Below are 19,677 nucleotides of genomic sequence, written 5' to 3' on the forward strand. Positions count from 1 at the left end.
ATTAAAAAAAAAAAAAAAAAAAAAAAAAAGTTTTAAAATACTTTAGGAAATGATTAGTTTTTTTAATGTTTATTTTTCAGAGAGCACAAGCAGGGGATGGACAGAGAAAGGGGGACAAAGGATCCCAAGGAGACTCTGCTCTGACCACAGAGAGCCCAATGTGAGGCTCGAACTCATGAACCAGGAGATGATGATGTGAGTTAATGTTGGGCACTCAATCAACTGAGCCATCCAGGTGCCTGATGATTGTTATTTTGTAAAAACAAAAAACCCCCACAAAAGTATGACAGAGATATTAAGAAAAAATACTTTGACATTATATTTAGGATTCCAATTTAAAATGTATAATTAACTTGTGATTTTTTAACTGAAAGTATGTGACTAAATTTGTAAATACTGAAAAGCTTAAAAGAACTTAACCTATCCTTAGTGAACTATAGTCAAAATCCACTTATAAAACATTGCATTAAGTTTTTCTCTGTTTTGATAGTGCCAACAAAAAAAAATCTGTTTCCAAGCCTTCTTATTACCCGGTTCCTTCTCCAAAATGGCTTTTTAAGTCACAATTCAACATATACCCATTCAAAATCATCCAAAATTTGCTTCCCCTAAAGGCTAGTTGAGCACTGGGAAGTGCTCAAAGAGTAGCTAAGTGCTTATCTAATTAACTGAATGATGTAATTCACATTAAGGGGAGAATGAGACTTAAACATTCCCAAGACCCACAGATATTATAAGGGAAAAATAGAAACCTGCAATGATATACTGTATTTGGAAAGGAGAAATCTAAATCCTGCTGGTGCTCTTCTGAGGGAAGACATCCTGTCCCAGCTACCCTTAACTAAGTTTTAGAGATAGTAAGACAATATGAACTCAGCAAGTATACCACATTCTGGACTTTTATCAATATAGTTGTTTAGAGAGAGTCCTTTAATGACTTTCATGGGATTTCCTTCCCTTCCTTCCATTCATTCATGGTTAAAAACAAAATATATGGAAAATTTTCCATAATGGGGTTAAAAAACCAAAATTACTTGTTTACCATGAAAAATAAAAGATAATGAAGAGGAAGTAGGACCATATATAATGAGAAGGCATGAAGACATAAAAATTATCTTAAATGCCTATCAGCGACAGCCAGATCCTTGATTAGAGGTTTTTTAAATTTATAATCCTAGAAAAAAATGTATTAATAGCAAGTTCAACTGACCTAAACATATTTGATCCTTTACCACACAATCTAAAATTCCACAGCACATTTAGGAATAAAGAAAAATTCAAAATGAAAAAGATATCTTTTACCTAACAAATTATGTACACAAACATGAATTCTGTGTTATATTACCGAATTTGAAAAGGTAGTAAGAAAAGACTATACCTGAGATATTTGGCCCTGGACTTTTGTAAACTGAGTTGTTCGAATATTTAAAGACTGGCTTCTTGTTACCGTTGCCCCAGAAAGAGGTTTTCCATTCACCTTTCTTTCAAGGTGACAACTTGCTGGTGATCTCTCTTCAAGAAGAACAGCATCCCAAGGATCCTCTGCTAGTAAACTGGGAATTTTTTTCTCCTCCTCGTGGTCTATCACCTCCACATTGTCCACCTTAGGCTTACTTAGAGGATCCAAGTCTAACCAGTCGAATTTACTTATATCTTCAGACTTTGGAGATACCTGTAGATTGTTGACTGTAGGTTTTGAATGTGTGATCTCCAAATCAGTCCTCGCTTTTCCATTTTTTAAAAATTCTGATGTACTAGCTATTTTGTCAAACAGCTTTGCCATGTCAGGACTGACTACTGGACGATAGATAGGTAAGCTTCCTTGTGGATGAAAGGGTGTGGCAGGTGTGAAAGGATATGAGAAATATGGAGACTGTCCTGGAAAACTTAAATATATAGGTTCTGTGGACGGAAAAGTAGGCATTCTTGGATTAAAGCCATTTTGGAACACAGTCTGTTTACTGCTGTAAGCTGACTGATAAATAGAAGGTAAAGTATAAGTGGAAGGCCCAGATAACCTAGGTGGCCACTGTCCTCTCTGAATAGTAGGTCTAAGATAGACCTGTGCTGAAAACGAAGGGCTCAGAACAGGAGTAACTGGCAAGACCGGTGTTTTCCTAGTCTCGAAACTGTCATCAAGCAATAGTTTCTCAAGTTCAGCTTGCGTGAGCTTTTCTACATCAATATCTAATGCTCTTTTTTGGGTATCAGATTCAGGAAACACCATGAGATCATAATCCTGTTTGTTATAAACTTGTGCTTTTTGTCTGGTGTTGCTTGACAACTCAAAGGCTCTCTGATTGTCAGTCACTTGTCTATCCTTTTGCAGTTTTGCCAAAGCCTCTGCTTCCATCTGTAATGCTTCTTCTTTGTTCACTTCTTTTGTTCTTGTTGGTTCCAGATGTGATGAACATTGCTTAAATCCATTATTGTTGGATATCTGAGCCATGTCCACTTAAAAGACCAAACCTCCCCTAATCTATTTTTTCTTGTAGCTTCCAAAATAGTAAGACCTATACACAAAAATAAACATAACACTCAATTAGACTTTTTAAACACAAATTTATTTTGTTTATAACCTACCTCATATGACTTAGGATTTAAAGCCACTTACAAATAAACTACAAAATAAAATAAAAATAAAATGAACAGTTGTGGGAAATGTGGGCGAAGGAACATTTTTAAAATATCTCAGGGGTGTCTAGGTGGCTCAATCAGTTAAGCATTCGACTCTTGATTTCAGCTCAGGTTATGATCTCACAGTTGTGAGGTAGAGCCTCACATCACGCTCTGTGCTGGGAGTGTGGAACCTGCTTGGGATTCTTGGTCTCCCTCTCTCTCTCTGCCCCTCCCACACTCACACCTGCTCTCTCTCAAAATAAATAAATTTTTTTTAAAAAAGGATGTTCTTTACTCTTTAAAAAATAAATAAAATATCTTATACACTGCTGAAGTAATGGGTATGCTTAGACATACATGACTTTACCTCATTCCCTGACCTAACAGGAAAGCTAGCACGGTGAATGAACTCAAGAACCTTCCACTTCAGATGTTACAATAGCTGCTGTTAACTAATGGCACTTTTGGCAGGATTCTTGGCACAAGATGTCTTGCTAGTCACATACTTTCATGAGTTAGAAGATGGTTTACTGTTATGCAAATATCAAGTCAAAATGGTTTCATTCTTTGGCTATTTGTTAAATTGCTCATAAGTCAATTAGCAATACAAGTAATCAATACCTAGTCAATAAAATCAAGGAACTACTAACAAAACCTCATATGAAGGGCACCTTGGTAGCTTAGTTGGTTAAGGAACCAACTCTTGATTTTGGTTCAGGTCATGATCTCATGCTTAGTGAGATCAATCCCCGCATCAGGCTACACGTTAACAGCATGGGGCCTGCTTGGGATTCTCTCTCCCTCTTTCTGCCCTGACCTTGCTCACACTCTCACCCTCTCAAAATAAACATTTTTTAAAAAGCATCATATGAAAAACTGAGTAAGGATTTATAATCTAGAACAACTGACGTATAACAGATTAGAATAATGAAAGCGTTAAAACTCTAAGAAGCTGCAATACTCCACTCAAAGGTTAAATTTAGAGCTGAATTTGTCACATAGTTTTGACCACACATCTATCTGATTATCTGCAGTTAAATCATTAGTTATAATACTAGAGTGCCTGGCTGGCTCAGTTGGTAGAGGATGTGACTCTTGATCTTGGTTTTGTGAGTTCAAGCCCTACACTGGGCATAGACAGAGTTTAATTTAAAAAATAGTTATAACACTAAAATTTCTCCTTTTCAAATTGCTACAATATTTATTCATAAACTAGAAGAAATACTTTATTAAACTTTCTCACTGATCAGCTTATTAAAATTTATACTCTTCTACATAAGATAAACACAATTAAGATCAAAATTACCCTATTAAGCAAGATGACCAATTAAACGGTTAGTTAGCTACTGTGTAAAATAAGGCACATTTCTTTCTTCTAATCATTGTGATTCAGAAGTTAATTCTGGGTTCGAGAGCCACATCAGCTTGATTTAGAAGTTGTTAAGTGCTTGGGCAAGTGAAAACTTTTCCACATGCCTTAGTTTCCTAACTTTTAAAATGAAAAAGTATCTATCTCTTAAATTACAAGGATTAAATGAAGGAATGCAACAAAAAGTGCTTACCATTGGCCGAACATAATAATATCTATTATTAGTCTAATCTGATTTGAGATTTGTCTAGTTTGAATACCTAGAATTGAAGAGAGCTCCTACTTACATCCTTTTTCTAGCACAGTGCTTGTCCTTAGTATATGTGAAATAAAAGTCTAAGGACAGAGGTAGGGTAACATCCCAAGTGAATTCAAATTAATGTAACACAAATGAGGGGCACCTGGATGGCTCAGTGGGTTAAGAGTCTGACTTCGACTCAGGTCACGATCTTGCGGTTCGTGGGTTTGAGTCCTCTGCCTGCTTCAGATTCTGTGTCTCCCTCACTTTCTGCCCCTCCTCCACTCGTACTCTGTCCCTCTCTCTCTCAAAGATAAACAAGCATTAAAAAAATTTTTTTAATGTAACACAAATGAAAATCCTAAGTGTTGAGGTAATACTAAATGAGAAATTATTAGTGATGAGGACATAAAGATATTCAAGCAAGTCATTATTTGCAATTCTTCTATACAACCATAATTGAACTCCTGAAGCATTGTCCAAGTTTTTCCCTTCTGTGGTAGAATGCAAAAGTAGGCACAATGTACACTTAAAATTTGTATACCTCATTGTCTGAAAACATTTCAAGTTAAGAAAAAACTGTAAACAAATACTGACTTTTACTAAATACACACAAAGTACTTAAAGGAAAATACTGATATTTACAATTTACTCTGAAATACGAACAAAAATAATATAAATTGAATATCTGATAGATGTGATAAAGTACAGGAAAATATTAATAGTACAATCTAGTTGGTAGGCATATGGGTATTCACTATGAAATCCTTTCAACTTGGCTGCAAGACTGAAAATTTTTCAAAAATGTTGGATGAAGAGGAAGAGGTACAAATTCCTCCGATTCCAGTATATACTCTTCATAAAATTATTTTGCTTCTCCTCCAATAAAGAAGTGGGGCCTATTTCTCCACTTGATCTGAGCTGGATCTGTGACTTGCTTTTGACCAATACAATGTGAAAGTGACACTGTTGGAGTTCTAAGTTCATAGAAGCCTGAATGTGAACTGTGAATGCTCACAGAGGATGAGAGAGCACAAGGAGAAAAAGGCCCAGCCGACAGTCATCACCAACCACCAACAGGAGTAAAGCCACCACCTTAGACCATCCATCCACAGTCCAAATGACCACAGCTACAATAGTGACTGAAGGCAAGACTAGCAGAAGAAACCACCCAGCCTGAGTTCAAGCTAAACTGCTAACCCACAAAATCATTTTGGAATGGTTACATAGCAATACATAACTCATCAACCTTTTCTCCTTACTTTGAGAAAGCAAGACTGTAGGCACTTACCAATTTAACCACAAATTTGTTTTAACTTCCAGAGCCACCACTACCACCTTATTTCACATGTTCTCAGAGAATGAACAAGTTCCCTTTTCCTACCTAAATCTGCTGCCTTCCACTTATATACTTATTCTCACTGAATTCTCCTATTCATCAGTGATTGCCTTCTTTGCATTCTTAATTTGCTTCTGCTCCTTTGCCATAAAAATGCTTAAGTTTTCTCCATACTAAGGTAGAAAAAAAGTCTTAACATTCCTCTTTAGACTTCAATAGCTTCAATTTTAATTTTCTCCTTTCACTGACAAACTTATCAGATGAGTGACCTAGAAAGTCCTTTCTTATACTCATTCTGCCTTGGAAAAATTATACTTGTCCTTTAGGGCCCAATTCAAATACAGCCACCTGTCTGAAGCTTTTCTTAAGTAACTCCTATTAGAAACCATCTTTTTAGGGGAGCCTGGATGGCTCAGTCAGTTGAGCTTCCAACTTAGGCTCAGGTCAAGATCTTGTGGTTTATAAGTTTACCCACTTCGGGCTTAGTACTGTCACTTAGCCTGTCAGTGGAGAGCCCGCTTTGGATCCTCCTTCCCCTCTTTCTGCCCCTCCCTTGCTTGCACTCTCTCAAAACTAAACATTTTTTTTAAAAAACTATCTTTTTAGCTCAAATGAAGTTTTTATCTTCATTTTTATAGACTTTATGCTGGTTTTGCCTCCTTAGTACCCTTTCTTCTGGTAGGTAGAATCTATATTTTCTTTTTTAGAACTTGGTCATTTTCCTTTTGTTCCATCTAGTTCAAATAGGGCTGGAACATCCTTACTCCCCACTCTCCCACCCCTAACCACAAGAAATGATCCAAGTCTAGCAAATTACATTTAATCCCATGACTTCTGAAACTATTTAGAAAGGAAGCCTATCACTGAAGTTGCTGAACTGATGGGATGTAAGCCTGGCACTGCTGTGGCCATCTTCGCCACCACTGAAGGAGATGCTCCCTGAGAATGGATCCAAGCCAGAAGAGAGCAGAGCTATGTAAGATAAATAAAATGAAACAGATTCTGAATATTATATTAAGTGTCCGGATCCAATCCTTGTCCAAGGCCAGTCTTTTCATTTATGTAAGCCACTAAATTCCTCTGCTTAAGCTGGCTTAACATTAACTTCCTCCATAACAACAAAAATTTCTTAACATAGAATCTATAATTTGTATGTCTACCCAACAGAGTAGAATAAGCTTAAGTGAGAGACCTACTTTTTTTTTTCCTCTGCCCCACAACATTTAAAAGCACCCTGCTTAATAAAAACATTTAAAAGCTTAATTTAATGGCCACGTGTTTTAAAGAATGAAGAGCGATCAGTTTTGAGAAGAGACTTCAGATGGCACGTGACTGGATATATGGTGGGAGAAATTAATCAAGTTTAATTGCCTGTTATTGAATACAACACAGTCCATTTTCAGAGAATCAAACAGATGAGAGCATTTTGCAAAGAGAAAAACATTTTGACTTGCAATTCATTTTCCACAAGCATAATGCCTATTTATTTTCCTGGCTACTATATTTGGTAATGATAGGACATTGTTCTGCAAGAGGAAATCTGGATTATTTTAAGTGAGTTTGAGATAGTTTATTCAACAGAGAACACACTCCAAATATTTCAAATTAATGTTACTTCTTATTTACTAACAAAGTTGTAAAATAAATAGTTTGAAAAATAACAGTAAACGTGGTATTTTTCTTATCAATTCATTTGCTTGCTCTATCCCTAGTATTAACCCACAGCAGCACAGGCTAAACTAAATTCGACTCTAAGCACTTAAGGGTGAACTGTTACCAGATGAATCACCATATTTTAGCTTTCCAAAAAATTATCATGCATGTATACTCAAGTGGTAATAAAGGACTTGAAAGACTGTCCAAAAGTAACCCAGTGCTTCAGCTATTTTTCTGAGCCTGCTGCAATGACATGCTCCATTAATTTTTTAAAATAAAATTTCATTTGATGACATTTATCAGGAAACAATTTTTGCACATGCTAATTCAAAATGCAAACTTTAATGCTAACGTTCTCCTAATTCAAGCTGGAAAAGACAATATAACTAGTTTTTGAATGATGACTGTATACCATTTGCCAAAAATTTCCCAACATAAAGTAACCCAATGATGCTCACAAGGCTGTAGCTATTTTAAATTCTTCAAAAGAGGGCAATTAAACTATTCAGTTAAACTTTGGGATACCATTTGCAGACCCAAAAGAATTTATTTAAAAGCTCTTGGCTTCTTCTGTGGTAGACATTCATTTACAATTTAAATTTAAATCTCAGAAAAAAAATAAAACCAGTCCTGTTATCCATCTAAATGCTTTCTGATCTTAAAATTCAAGACACATAATAGAGAAACAGTGATTTCAGTTTAACCATGCAAATATTTCTCCACTAAAATGAAAATGAATCTCAAAGAATAATAAATTATGGTATCTCCATGGAACTGAATACTGTGCTACCATTAAAAATAAAATTATTAACACTGCAGTAACCATGGAAAATATTTGTTAAAATTGTAGCAACTTGTAGATACTTGCTGCCAAAATGTATTACCTAATTTAATCCTCCCAAATTATATTAAGCAGCTATTATCCCTAGTATACAAATGAAAAAATTTCATAAAAATTATAATAATCTGCCCAAGTTCAGAGTAGCTGGCAAGTGATGAGATCAGGACTCAAATCTAGGCATTGTTAATTCACTACAATATATTTTTACTTTAATAGTTATCTGAAGTGCCTAAACACGCCTTATCCATTATAAATGCCAACTTCTTCCTCAAGGCTATCGTTATTTCTCTCTGCATTAATTTATAGATTTTACTGTTTTAATTCTATCATGAAGCGATTAATACTGCTATTTAATAACATGTGCCAATTTATTAATTTATTGTCACATGACTAACAAACTTATTTCATTGAGGGCATGAATTCGTATTTGTCTTATACTCTCAGACTTCTACTCTAGTTGTAGAATGAATGCCTCAAAGACTGGGAAATGTAAGACACCATTCTCTTTATCAAAGTGAAGCTCAAATTCTGCAACAAACAAAAAACCAGACTAAAAGGGATTTTTTTATGTTTATTTTTGAGAGAGAGAGAGAGAGAGAGAGAGAATATACGCGTGCAAGCACAGGCGAGAGCGGGGGGAGGGGCAGAGACAGAGACAAGAATCAGAAGCAGGCTCTGAGCCATCAGCACAGAGCCTGACACAGTGCCTGAACTTGTGAACCATAAAACCATGACCTAAGTGGAAGCTGGACGCTTAACTGACTGAATCACCAAGGTGCCCCTAAAAAGGTTTATTAATAATTCAACTAGAACTGAAAAATCATGTGTTTGACTTCAGAATAAACACGCAGTGGCAGAAAAAATTATCTTGGAAACTAAGAGTAAGAGATGGCAACAGAAAACTAAAAATAGGAGAGGAGGGGTGCTTGGCTGGCTCAGTCGGTGGAGCGTGCAACTATCTCTTGATCTCAGGGTTGTTAGTTCAAGCCCCACATTGGGTATAGAGATTACTTACAGTAATAATCTTAAAAAAATAAAAATGAGAGGAGCTTCATCTGTTCTAAAAGGAAAAACTCCAGTAGACAAGATAACATTCTCCTATGCCTGTGATTCATGAGGGAAAAAATTAATCTGACAAAAGTAACCAAGCACTTTGGTATCAGGCACTATACAACTTTGCAAAAAGAAAATGGACGAATGTCCAGGTGTTGGGTGAGATTAGGGTAGAGCAGCACTATTCCATAGGAATGGAATGCAAGCCACATACCGAATTTAAAATTTTTTAGTTGCATTAATGAAAAGAAACAGATGAAATTATTAATAATATGTTAATAATATATTTAATCCAATTATCCAAAATACTGTCATTTCAATAAGTAACCAATATAAAAATATGAATGGGACATTTTACATTCTTTTTCATACTAAGTCTTCAAAATGTGGTATATATTTTATTTTACACTTACACATTTCAACTTAGACTAGCCATATTTCAAGTGCTCAAAAGCCAAAGGTGGCTACTGGACAACTTAAGGGATAGAATCTGTAAGGAAAGGAACAAAAAGGTGAACAAGCATAATTAATTTCTGGATAAGAAAATATTTAACTTCTCAAAAGTCATCCCTTCCCTCAAGTCAATAAAATACCTCTAATGCTTATTACTTAATTTTCAGGGAAAGAAAAATTTTAAGTCCCACAGATAACATATAGCCTTTTCATTAAAGTCTATCTTATCATTCTTGATAAATTTTATATTTTTAAAGTATACAATTTCTAATTGTTCTGCAATTAGCAACTGTTAACATTTCATAGATAAATGTGTTTACACTCAACCAAATAGGATTACAAAATTACAAAAAGATTAGCTATTTAACTGTTAAAAAAAAAAAAAGAAAGAAAACCAAAATAACCCATGGAAATCCTAGTTAACCTCAGCAAAAAGAAGGCTAGCTTCATAGGATTTGAAGTCATAAGAATATTTAAATACATATTCACTTAAAAAAAAAAAAAACCCCAAAAAAACTTCTTGGGGCACCTGGGTGGTTCAGTAGGTTAAGCTTCTGGCTCTTGATTTTGGCTGAGTTCATGACCTCACAGTTCATGAGATCAAGACCTGCAGTCGGCTCTACACTGATGTCCACAATCTGCTTGGGATACTCTCTCCTCTCTCACATACAAGTGTGTGCGTGTACACACTCTCCCCCCCACACCATGTCAAAATAAATAAATAAACAAACATGTTAAAAAAAATAAGGGGGCCTGGATGGCTCAGTCGGTTAAGCGTCCAACTCTTGAGATCAGCTCGGGTCATGAAAGGAGACTGGCCCCACATCTACACTGTCAGCACAGAGCCTGCTTGGGATTCTCTCTTCTTCCCTCCCTCCCTCCCTCTCCCTCTCTGTCCCTCTGTCCCTCTCCCCTGCTTGCACTCAAAAAAAATTTTTTTTTGACAAGATGATTCTAAAATTTATTCAGTAACCTAAAGGGCCAAAATAGCCAAAAACCTCTCGAAAAAGAACAAGGATTTGCTCTACTCAATAAAGACTTATTATAAAGCTAATTTTATTTAAGATAGTATGGTATTTATGCAGGAAGAGATAAATCTAATAAAAAACAGGCTAAGACGTCAAAAACAGAAAAACAATTACAAAAACACCAGATTTAAGACAAGTAGCCAAGTAGCATATCAGAGCACAGGGAAAGAACTGTCTTAAATGAAGCCAGGACAAATGGAGGGGAAGTAGACTCCTACTTCACTCCTTAAGCAAAAATCAACTCAAGACAAACCAAACATCTGTGAAAGGAAGAACTATAAATCTTTAGAATCAGAGAAGGGATTCTGTCTTTCTTTAACAAGACAGAAAGCACTAACCGTAAGAGAAAAATAATTTGGCTACAGTAAAATCCAGAACTTTTATTTATCAAAAGACACCAAAGAGAATGATAAAAACAAGCCACAAAAAAGGAGATATTTTTAACATATAACCAAAGGACTCAAATCCTAGATAAGTAACTTCTACAAATTAAAAAGAAAGATAATCGTAAGAGCCTTCAAATAACATTGCCTATAATAGTCCCAAATAGGCCTGAAAGTGGTAATTAGCTCAATCTTCAGTTCCTCTCTCATCGCCAGAGGTCAAGGGGTAAAGCTGAAAGTTCAAGTCCTCTAAATATGCCTCAGCCTTTCTGGTGACCAGCCCCATCCTGAAACTAGGGATCCCAGACACTATTTACCTCATTGGCATACAAAAGAAACTCAGAAGATTCCAAGGCCTTTAGGAGTTACATGATAGGAACCAGGCACAAAGACGAAGAAATACTTTTTGTTACATCACAGTTCATTTAATGGAATTCTATACACTAATGCTAATGAAAAAACTAGAGCTATAAGAAAAAATGAATAAAACTTAGAAACATGATAAGCAAAGAGAGAAGCAAAAATATATACAATGATTCCATTTATATAAAATTCAAAAACATGAGAAACTATATTGTTTAAGAATGCTTACATAATGGTAAAACTGAGAAGAAAAGGAAAAGATCCTCAAAAGTTAGGAGAGTGGTACTCATAGATGAAGGGATGACTACAGGTAAGTACACTGGGGACTTCTGGAACATAAGCAGTGTTCTAGTTCATAACCTACTGACTAGTTACACAAGTGTTCATTTTACAATTATCTGTTAAATAACCATATAATGCTTTATGCACTTTTCTGTGGGTTACTTCACAATAAAAAAGAATCTGCTCCCCATGTGTTTTAAATTTAAATATTTTAAATATTTTCATATCTATTATACATAGTACGTGAAAATCAACTGCAATAGCATGTGGGGTTTTTTTCAAACTCACATGTGGCAAACTGTATGAACACAAAAGCTCAATTTTTTAGTAATGTCATAAAAAATACAATTAAGAACAATACTTTTCATTTTCTAATCTATAGGCTAAATTAAGGACACTGCCCTTACTCATTAAAGGATATGAGAAAAGGGTAAGACAGCAAAAGAAAAAACAAATTATGGTTTCTCAAATTTTCACCATCTGTGAATCACTTAATGGAATCATACATAACATATGTAAAAAAAAATTCATTGCATTTAAAAATAAAGATATTCCTATCAGCAAGAGATAACTGCACACTCACTATTGAGTGAATTTATTTATATTTATATAAATATCCAGCGAATTTATTTATTTGAACTGAATTAGAAAATTCTAATTCAATTAGAGCTTGTCAGGAAGGCAGCAATGCTTGGTGGTAACTATCAGATAGTTATGGATACGTGCATAAAATGCTATGGTTTACTGAAATAGCTCCCCAGTCTGTTTCTGCCACCCTTCCACCCTTCACCTTCAGACTACTCTCAACACAGCAGCCAGAGAAAAACTAAAAAACTTAGATCATCTTACCTCTCCACTGAGAACTTTCAACAACTCCTATCTCACTCAGAAAACTGGTGAAATCTTTACAACAGTCCACCAGGCACTCTAATATCTGGTCCCCTATTACTTTTCCCCTATAACCCTCTTGTCTGTGACTGTCCAAGTGGCCTCTTTGTTGTTCCTCAAATACATTTTACGCAGAGTCTTTGCTCTTGGGTTTCCTCTGGACTGCTCTTCCTGGAGAGGTGAATGGCACACCTCTCACTTTCAAGTCTTCATTAAGAAGGTGACGTTTGAGTAAAGTCCTCCCTGTTAATGTAGTGAAAACTGCAACTTTCTAACTCCATTGCCTATGCACTTTACTTTCTCCATAGCATTTAAGTACCATCCAATGTACTACAGATTTACTTGTGTATTTCATGGTCTACCTTTCCCCTCCAGACTATACATTTCATGAAGCTGGGATTTACCTCTTAGGCTCACTCCTATACTCCGAGCACCCAGAACAATCCTAGAACAAGCAAGCTTTCATTCAAATGTTTTTTAAACAAGTAAATGAAATCCAATCTAATATAGACCAGATTAGGAAGCAGTTCTTCATTGTAGAGTGACTTTGGTACTCTGTAAGATACTTAAAAGCACATACAAATATCCTACTCCAAATGAGTATTTGAACCTAAGAGATACCAGATTTGTAATACATTCTTGTTGCACTCATTTTCATTCAAAGTATTTGGAAGTCATCTTCCATGTGTCAAATTGTAAACCATTAATTTCTGTCGTTGAGAGAATAAAACTATGTGTTACTCTCAGAACTGTTCCTCAGAACTATATGATCCTTTTTAGTGAGACCAAAACACATTACTATTTTGAAGTACTTGTGGAAAATACAGTTCATGCCTGCTTGTCGATGAGAAATACAGGCCTTGGGCTCAACAGAACAATTTCCCTGGAGATGAATCTTGAGGCATTACCTATATAAAACTGAAGATCTGAAGTCATGAAAGTAGAGATTGCCCTGAGAGAATGTGTAGTGTGAAAGAAAGAAGGACAAGGAGGAAATCACAAGGGCTTCTAATACCTAAGCAGGAAACAAAAGGTCAGAGGAAAATAACAGGTGTGAAGACTAGTTATCAGAGAAATAAAGGAATTCTGTATCCTAAGATGTGGTCAGTAACATCAAAAACTCCACAGAGAGGTGACACAAGATAAGGGCTGAAAAGAAAAACACTAAATCTAAAAGCTTGTTTGTGATTATTTTAATAGTTTTATTGAGAAAATTAACTTATAAAGCTCACCCATTTAAAGCATATAAGTCGATTTTTATATAATTAGAATTATGCAACCATCACCACTACCAAATTGCAGAACATTTTCATCACCCCCAAAGAAATCCTTTATCCATTAGCAGTCACTCCTCATTTCCCCCTCCCGATTAGTAATTTTTCAAAGAGAATACTTCAGAGAAGTTGGAAAACTGAAAAAGTAAAGACGTACAAGTATCAAAGGTATATTAATCTTTCAATTCTTTGACAGTAAAGGGAACTAGGAGAAACAGAAGGTGGTGTCAGAAATGGTTGTTTAAAATGATTAAGGCCTTCAACATATGGTAGGTTAAAGACAAAAATTCAGGGGACAAAGAGTAAAAGGCACAGAAGACAGGAGATACTCCATATCTAAGCTAGTGTGTATAGTTGAATATGAATCAGAAGCACAGATTAAGGGTCTGACTTCAAAAGGAAGAGACAGGAGCACCTGGGTGGCTCAGTCAGTTAAGCGTCCAACTTCAGCTCAGGTCATGATCTCACAGTTCATGGGTTTGAGCCCCGCATCAGGCTCTGTGCTGACAGCTTAGAAGACAGAGGTGATAAAGGTAAGGAACTAGGTCAATAACTAAAAATGGAGGACTGGGGGGAGCCAGTGGTGGAAAGCAGATTTTTATTATCTAAACTTGGTAGAGTTTTAAATATTTCATCACTTGTACACTTTACTATTTTAAAACAAAGGTAATAAATATGTAACAAAGGGATTTTCCTCTTTTTAGGATATAAAATGACAAGAGGCTGTCTCACTCCAACAATGAAAAGCAAGGTAAATAAGCTAAAAAAACAAAAAACAAAAAAACCAAAAACTTTTAAGAGACATCAGAGGGCAGAAGACATACATAAAAATTCCAATGAATTAAATTCCAGAAAATAATAAACCTCTCATAGAAGAGGCCAGTCTACTGCTACTTGAGTCCCTGGTACAGAAGAGTAGGAAGAATGCACAGTAGACAGGGTTGAGAAACACATTAGACTTTTGACAAACACTTTCAACACCGATGTGTAGGCTACCATGATTAGAATTCTGAGGCGTGGCAGAGGTAAGGCTGAATGGTCTAAAGCTCTGAATTCAGAATTACAAGGAGTCCCAGGCATGGAACAAGTCTGTACCCAGCTATCAACTCTTTCCCTCAGGTCTTCACTAAATGCATAGGTAGCATACTGAAAGCTGGGGACAGGGCAGAAGAGCTAAAAGAGATTCCCTTGAAGTATGTGTGCCTCCCTGAAGTATAAGGCAGCCCCCCTCCAAAGCAGGGCTGGGCACGTGAACAGGGAGAAATCCACCTGAGGCACACCAAGTTTTCTGCTACCAATGGCTGGGGATGGGGCAGAAGAGCTGAGAAAAAGCCCTCCAAAGCATTCCAGGCCTTTACGTTAAGACAGGTGCCCTCCAGAGAGGTTGGAGTAAGGGCAGCAAGGCAGAGAGATCTCCTGAGACACTGAAAGCCAGAACAAAGTAGAGAACAAAGAAACTTCCTAACAACCTAAAAAGCTAGCAGCTAGGCTGAAAAAAATCTTTGGAATCAATCCTTCTAAAGAGAAAGTCATCACTGCTCCCCCCAAAGTACTTCAACCCAATAGTGAACTGAATCAAATTAAAGTTGCAATAAAGCACAGATCCATCTTAATTATAAATTAGACTTTCTCAATTTAGTGGCCTGAACAGAATAAGGGGCATTTAAGTTGTCTAATATATAATCAAAGATTAGGAGACAAAGAAGAAAATGTGATCCATTGTCAGGGAAACAGTCAAAATAAGCAGACACAGAGATGGCCCAAATGTTGGAATTATCAAACAGGAACTACAATAATTAGGATGAGGGGCGCCTGGGTGGTTTAGTCAGTTAAATGCCCAACTCTTGATCTTGGCTCAGGTCATGATCTCATGGTTTGTGAGTCTGAGCCTCACATTGGGCTCTGTGCTGACAGTGAAGAGCCTGCTTGGGATTCTCTCTCCCTCTTCTCTCTATGCCCCTTCCCAGCTTGTTCTCTCTCTCTCAAAATAAACTTTAAAAAAAATTAAAATAATTAGGATGCAAACACTAAATGATCTAGCAGAAAAAGCAAAGGAGATGCATGGGGGGGCAGTTTCAACAGGATGATACAAATTCAAAAAGAATCAAATACTAGAAAAATATGTCAGAAATGAAGAACTATAATTAGATGGACTGAACAGCATTAAAAAAGATGGGTAAACTTAAAGACAAATCAATAGAAAACATCCAAAAAGAGAAAAAAATAAGGGGAGAGAGGTAAAACACCATGCCTGTGGAACAATTTCAAATGGTCTAACATTTATGGGACTTGGAGTCCCAACAGAGGGTAGAAGAGAATGAAACAGAAGAAATATTGAAGAGAAAATGACCAAGAACTTTCTGTAAGTAAAGAAAGACATCAACCAAGCAAATCTAAGAAGTTTATTGAAGCCCAAACAGTGTAAAAATATACTAGACAGATAGGTGCCTGGGTGGCTCAGTAGGTTAAGCGTCTGACTCTTGATCTTGTCTCAGATCATGATCTCACAGTTCATTAGTGACTGTGTACAGCCTGCTTGGGATTCTCTCTCTCCCTCTCCTCCTCCCCGGGGCCTGTACACACTCTCAAAATAAATAAACTTTTTTTTTTCATTTAAATTCAAGTTAATTAATATGCAGTATAGTCTTGGCTTCAGAGGTAGAACCCAGTGATTCATCACTTACATATGACACCCAGTGCTCATCCCAAAAAGCGCCCTCTTTAATGTCCATCACCCATTTAACCAACCTCCCACCCACCTCCCCTCCAGCAACCCTCAGTTTGTTCTCTGTATGTAAGAGTCTTTTTTATTGTTGTTTGTTTTGAGAAAGAGAGGGCACAAGTGAGCAAGGGGCAGAGAGAGAGAGAGAGAGAGAGAGAGAATCCCACGAGGGGCAGCGAGAAAGAGAAGTGGGGCTCAAACTCATGAACCATGAGATAATGACCTGAGCCAAAGTCAGATGTTTAATCAACTCAGCCAACCAGGTGTCCCCTCCCTACCTCAAAAATGAGTCTCTTATGTTTTGCCTCCCTCACAATTTTTATCTTATTTTTCCTTCCCTTCCCCTATGTTCATCTGCTGTGTTTCTCAAGTTCCACTAGTGAAATCTTTCTCTGGCTTAAAATAAATAAACCTCAAAAAAATATATATATTAGAGAATGAACCTAATGGGATCACAGAATAATGTAGGTTAAACGACTACCTGGAAAGAAGTGGCTTCAGTTCCTACTAATATTCATAGAGTTAGAGTCAAATAAATCTAAAATATAGAGTCTATTCCTGAAGGAACCAGGGACATTTCTATAATGACTTGTAGAATTTAAAACATTTCTCCAAATTTACATATGTTAAGTATATACCTAGATTTCTTATTTAGGGTATGACACAAATTTTCTTTTTAAACCTAATTTTACTGTGATTCTTTTTTAATTCTTTTTAATGTTTATTTTTGAGAGAGAGAGAGACAGAGAGAGAGGAAGGGAGGGGGAGAGAGACAGAGACAGAGACACAGAGAATCCGAAGCAGGCTCCAGGCTCTGAGCTGTCAGCATAGAGCCCGACACGGGGCTCAAACTTAGAAACCATGAGATCACAACCTGAACCGAAGTTGGTCGCTGAACCGGCTAAGCCACCCAGGCGCCTTTACTCTGTGATTCTTGGTGAAACTTTCATCTTTCCTTTTTTTTTTTTTTTTTGGTTGAAATCTTTTTTGATAAAAATTTTTTGATAAAAATAAGCTAAATCATCAACCTCAATTAGCAAAATCAAAAAACATTCTCTCAAAAAAATCCTAAAATCTACATCTATTAATATGAACTTTCTATAATTAAACTTAATATACTTCCAAGGAGGAAAACCACTAGTATACTCAATTATTATGTGTGATAAAATGCCAAAGGTGTGTAAGAGACATTCATGTGAGTTGATTTACAATGTTCAAAGATTTCTATTTGCTTTGCTGAAAAAAGACCGAGGGAAAACCAAAAAGAAAAACCAAGAGACCAATTAATATGTAATTAAAACAATCCAGAAAAGAACTATTAAGAACTTGAACTAGTTCAACAGTTCTTGTTGAACTGCATAGCTGGCAACAATGGAAATATTAAGAATGGTTTCATTTAAACAAGCAAACAAAAATGTTAAGTTTAGATGGTAAATGAAATGGGGGAAAAACATGGTAACATGACAGAGAATGATTTAATTGGTGGGAAGGGATATTATTTTTTAATAACATAGTCAGAGAAAAGATGAAATTGGCCTAGTAACCTGGACATAAGAGGGGAGTCATGGGAAAACAAAGACAGACCTTTCTGAGCTTCCCAAGTTTAAAGATGGATGAGCCTAGCCAGCTCCCACACTCTTTAATCTCCATACCACACTTTATAATTACACTTTGCCCAAGTACTACAAGCAGTTAATAAAGGGTTTGATTCTCTCATTTTGACAAAAAGCACTACACTGTAGTCTAACAAGCACTAGCTGTCATTATACCACCCTGACCTCTTAGGAGCAACATTCTACACATAAAAGATTCACAACAGGGCATTCATCAAGAACAACTTTCTATATGTGCATATATAGATATAGATATATTGGGAGGGGGACATGGAAGAGGGAATACAGTTACAGCAAGAGTTTCCTGTTGAAAGACATTTTACTGACAAAGCAGTTTTCAATCTAACTCAAAATCCCAACAGTAGTACTGCTTTGTGAAGATAATTACTGAACTTTGGACTACTTTACTGTCCATTCATTTAACATGAATCATTAAATATACTCTGACACTACCCCAATCCCAACAGGACAAATAACAGTAAGCTTTTGTGCTAAATGTTATGGTATATGCCTCCATTTCCAACACAGCTTAAGATAGGAAAACATAAAACTGAGTTATAACTGAGAACCCCCAAACGGAATTACAATGAAAAACTGACATGATAAAAAAATGACATGAATATTTCTTGAATTTTCCCCCATAACTCCATAATTACTACGGCTAACAAAATCTTGTCTTCACATGACACCAACTGCATTAAATTGGTAGTTTCATACAATAGTGATAAAGAGGAGAAAATGTAGTAGCAAGACTTAATTATCAGGCCTCTTATTAACTGTGTAATCTTAAACTAGTTAATCTCCCTTTGTCTTAATTTTCTCATTTGTAAAAAATAGATCATATCTCAGTGTTGTCAGGGTTAAATAAAATAATACACATAATGCCTGGTTTATAACAGGCATTTAATGATACATATATGTATTATACAAGTCCAATTATTGGAACAACCATCACTATATTCATACCACTAAAAAAGGCAGCTTATCACATGAAAAGATGTTCAATAGCATTATTCATTAAAGAAATGTAAATCAAAACCATAATGAGATACCACTGCATACCTACTAGAATGGCTAAAATTTAAATGGAAAATAACATGTGGGGTTGATAAGGATGTGAAGAAATTGGAACCCTCATCCTTTGTTGATGCGAATGTAAAATGGTGCAGCCAACTTTGGAAAATATTTTGGTGTTGTCTCAGTAAATTAAACATAGAAATTCCATATGACTCAGCAATTCCACTCCTAGATAGATACACCCAAAAGAATTAAAAACAGGATAACCAGGGGCGCCCGGGTGGCTTAGTTGGTTAAGCGTCCGACTTTCGCTCAGGTCATGATCTCGCGGTTCGTGGGTTCAAGCCCCGCGTCGGGCTCTTTGCTGACTGCCAGCTCAGAGCCTGGAGCCTGTTTCAGTCTGTGACTCCCTCTCTCTCTGACCCTCCCCTGCTCACGCTGTCTCTCTCTCTCCTAGAAATAAATAAAAAGCATTAAATAAAAATAAATAAATAAAATAAAAAAATAAAAAGTTTAAAAAAAAAAAAAAAAAAAAAACA

At 36.1% G+C, this 19,677-nt stretch overlaps 1 protein-coding gene across 2 annotated transcripts in view; it reads right to left on the reverse strand.

Moving 5' to 3' along the window:
• The window catches only part of PIK3C2A (phosphatidylinositol-4-phosphate 3-kinase catalytic subunit type 2 alpha), a 113,804-nt gene that overhangs the window by 85,247 nt on the left and 8,880 nt on the right, over nucleotides 1-19,677 (reverse strand). For both annotated transcript variants that reach the window (XM_039236733.1, XM_039236734.1), the window contains exon 2: nucleotides 1,379-2,513. In XM_039236733.1, the coding sequence (XP_039092664.1) occupies nucleotides 1,379-2,449 (1,071 nt within the window). In that variant the 5' untranslated portion in view covers nucleotides 2,450-2,513. The remainder of the gene's footprint in view (nucleotides 1-1,378; nucleotides 2,514-19,677) is intronic.

This window comes from Hyaena hyaena, unplaced genomic scaffold (genome assembly GCF_003009895.1).
Source record: "Hyaena hyaena isolate Hyena2069 unplaced genomic scaffold, ASM300989v1 scaffold_116, whole genome shotgun sequence".
NCBI lineage: Eukaryota > Metazoa > Chordata > Mammalia > Carnivora > Hyaenidae > Hyaena > Hyaena hyaena.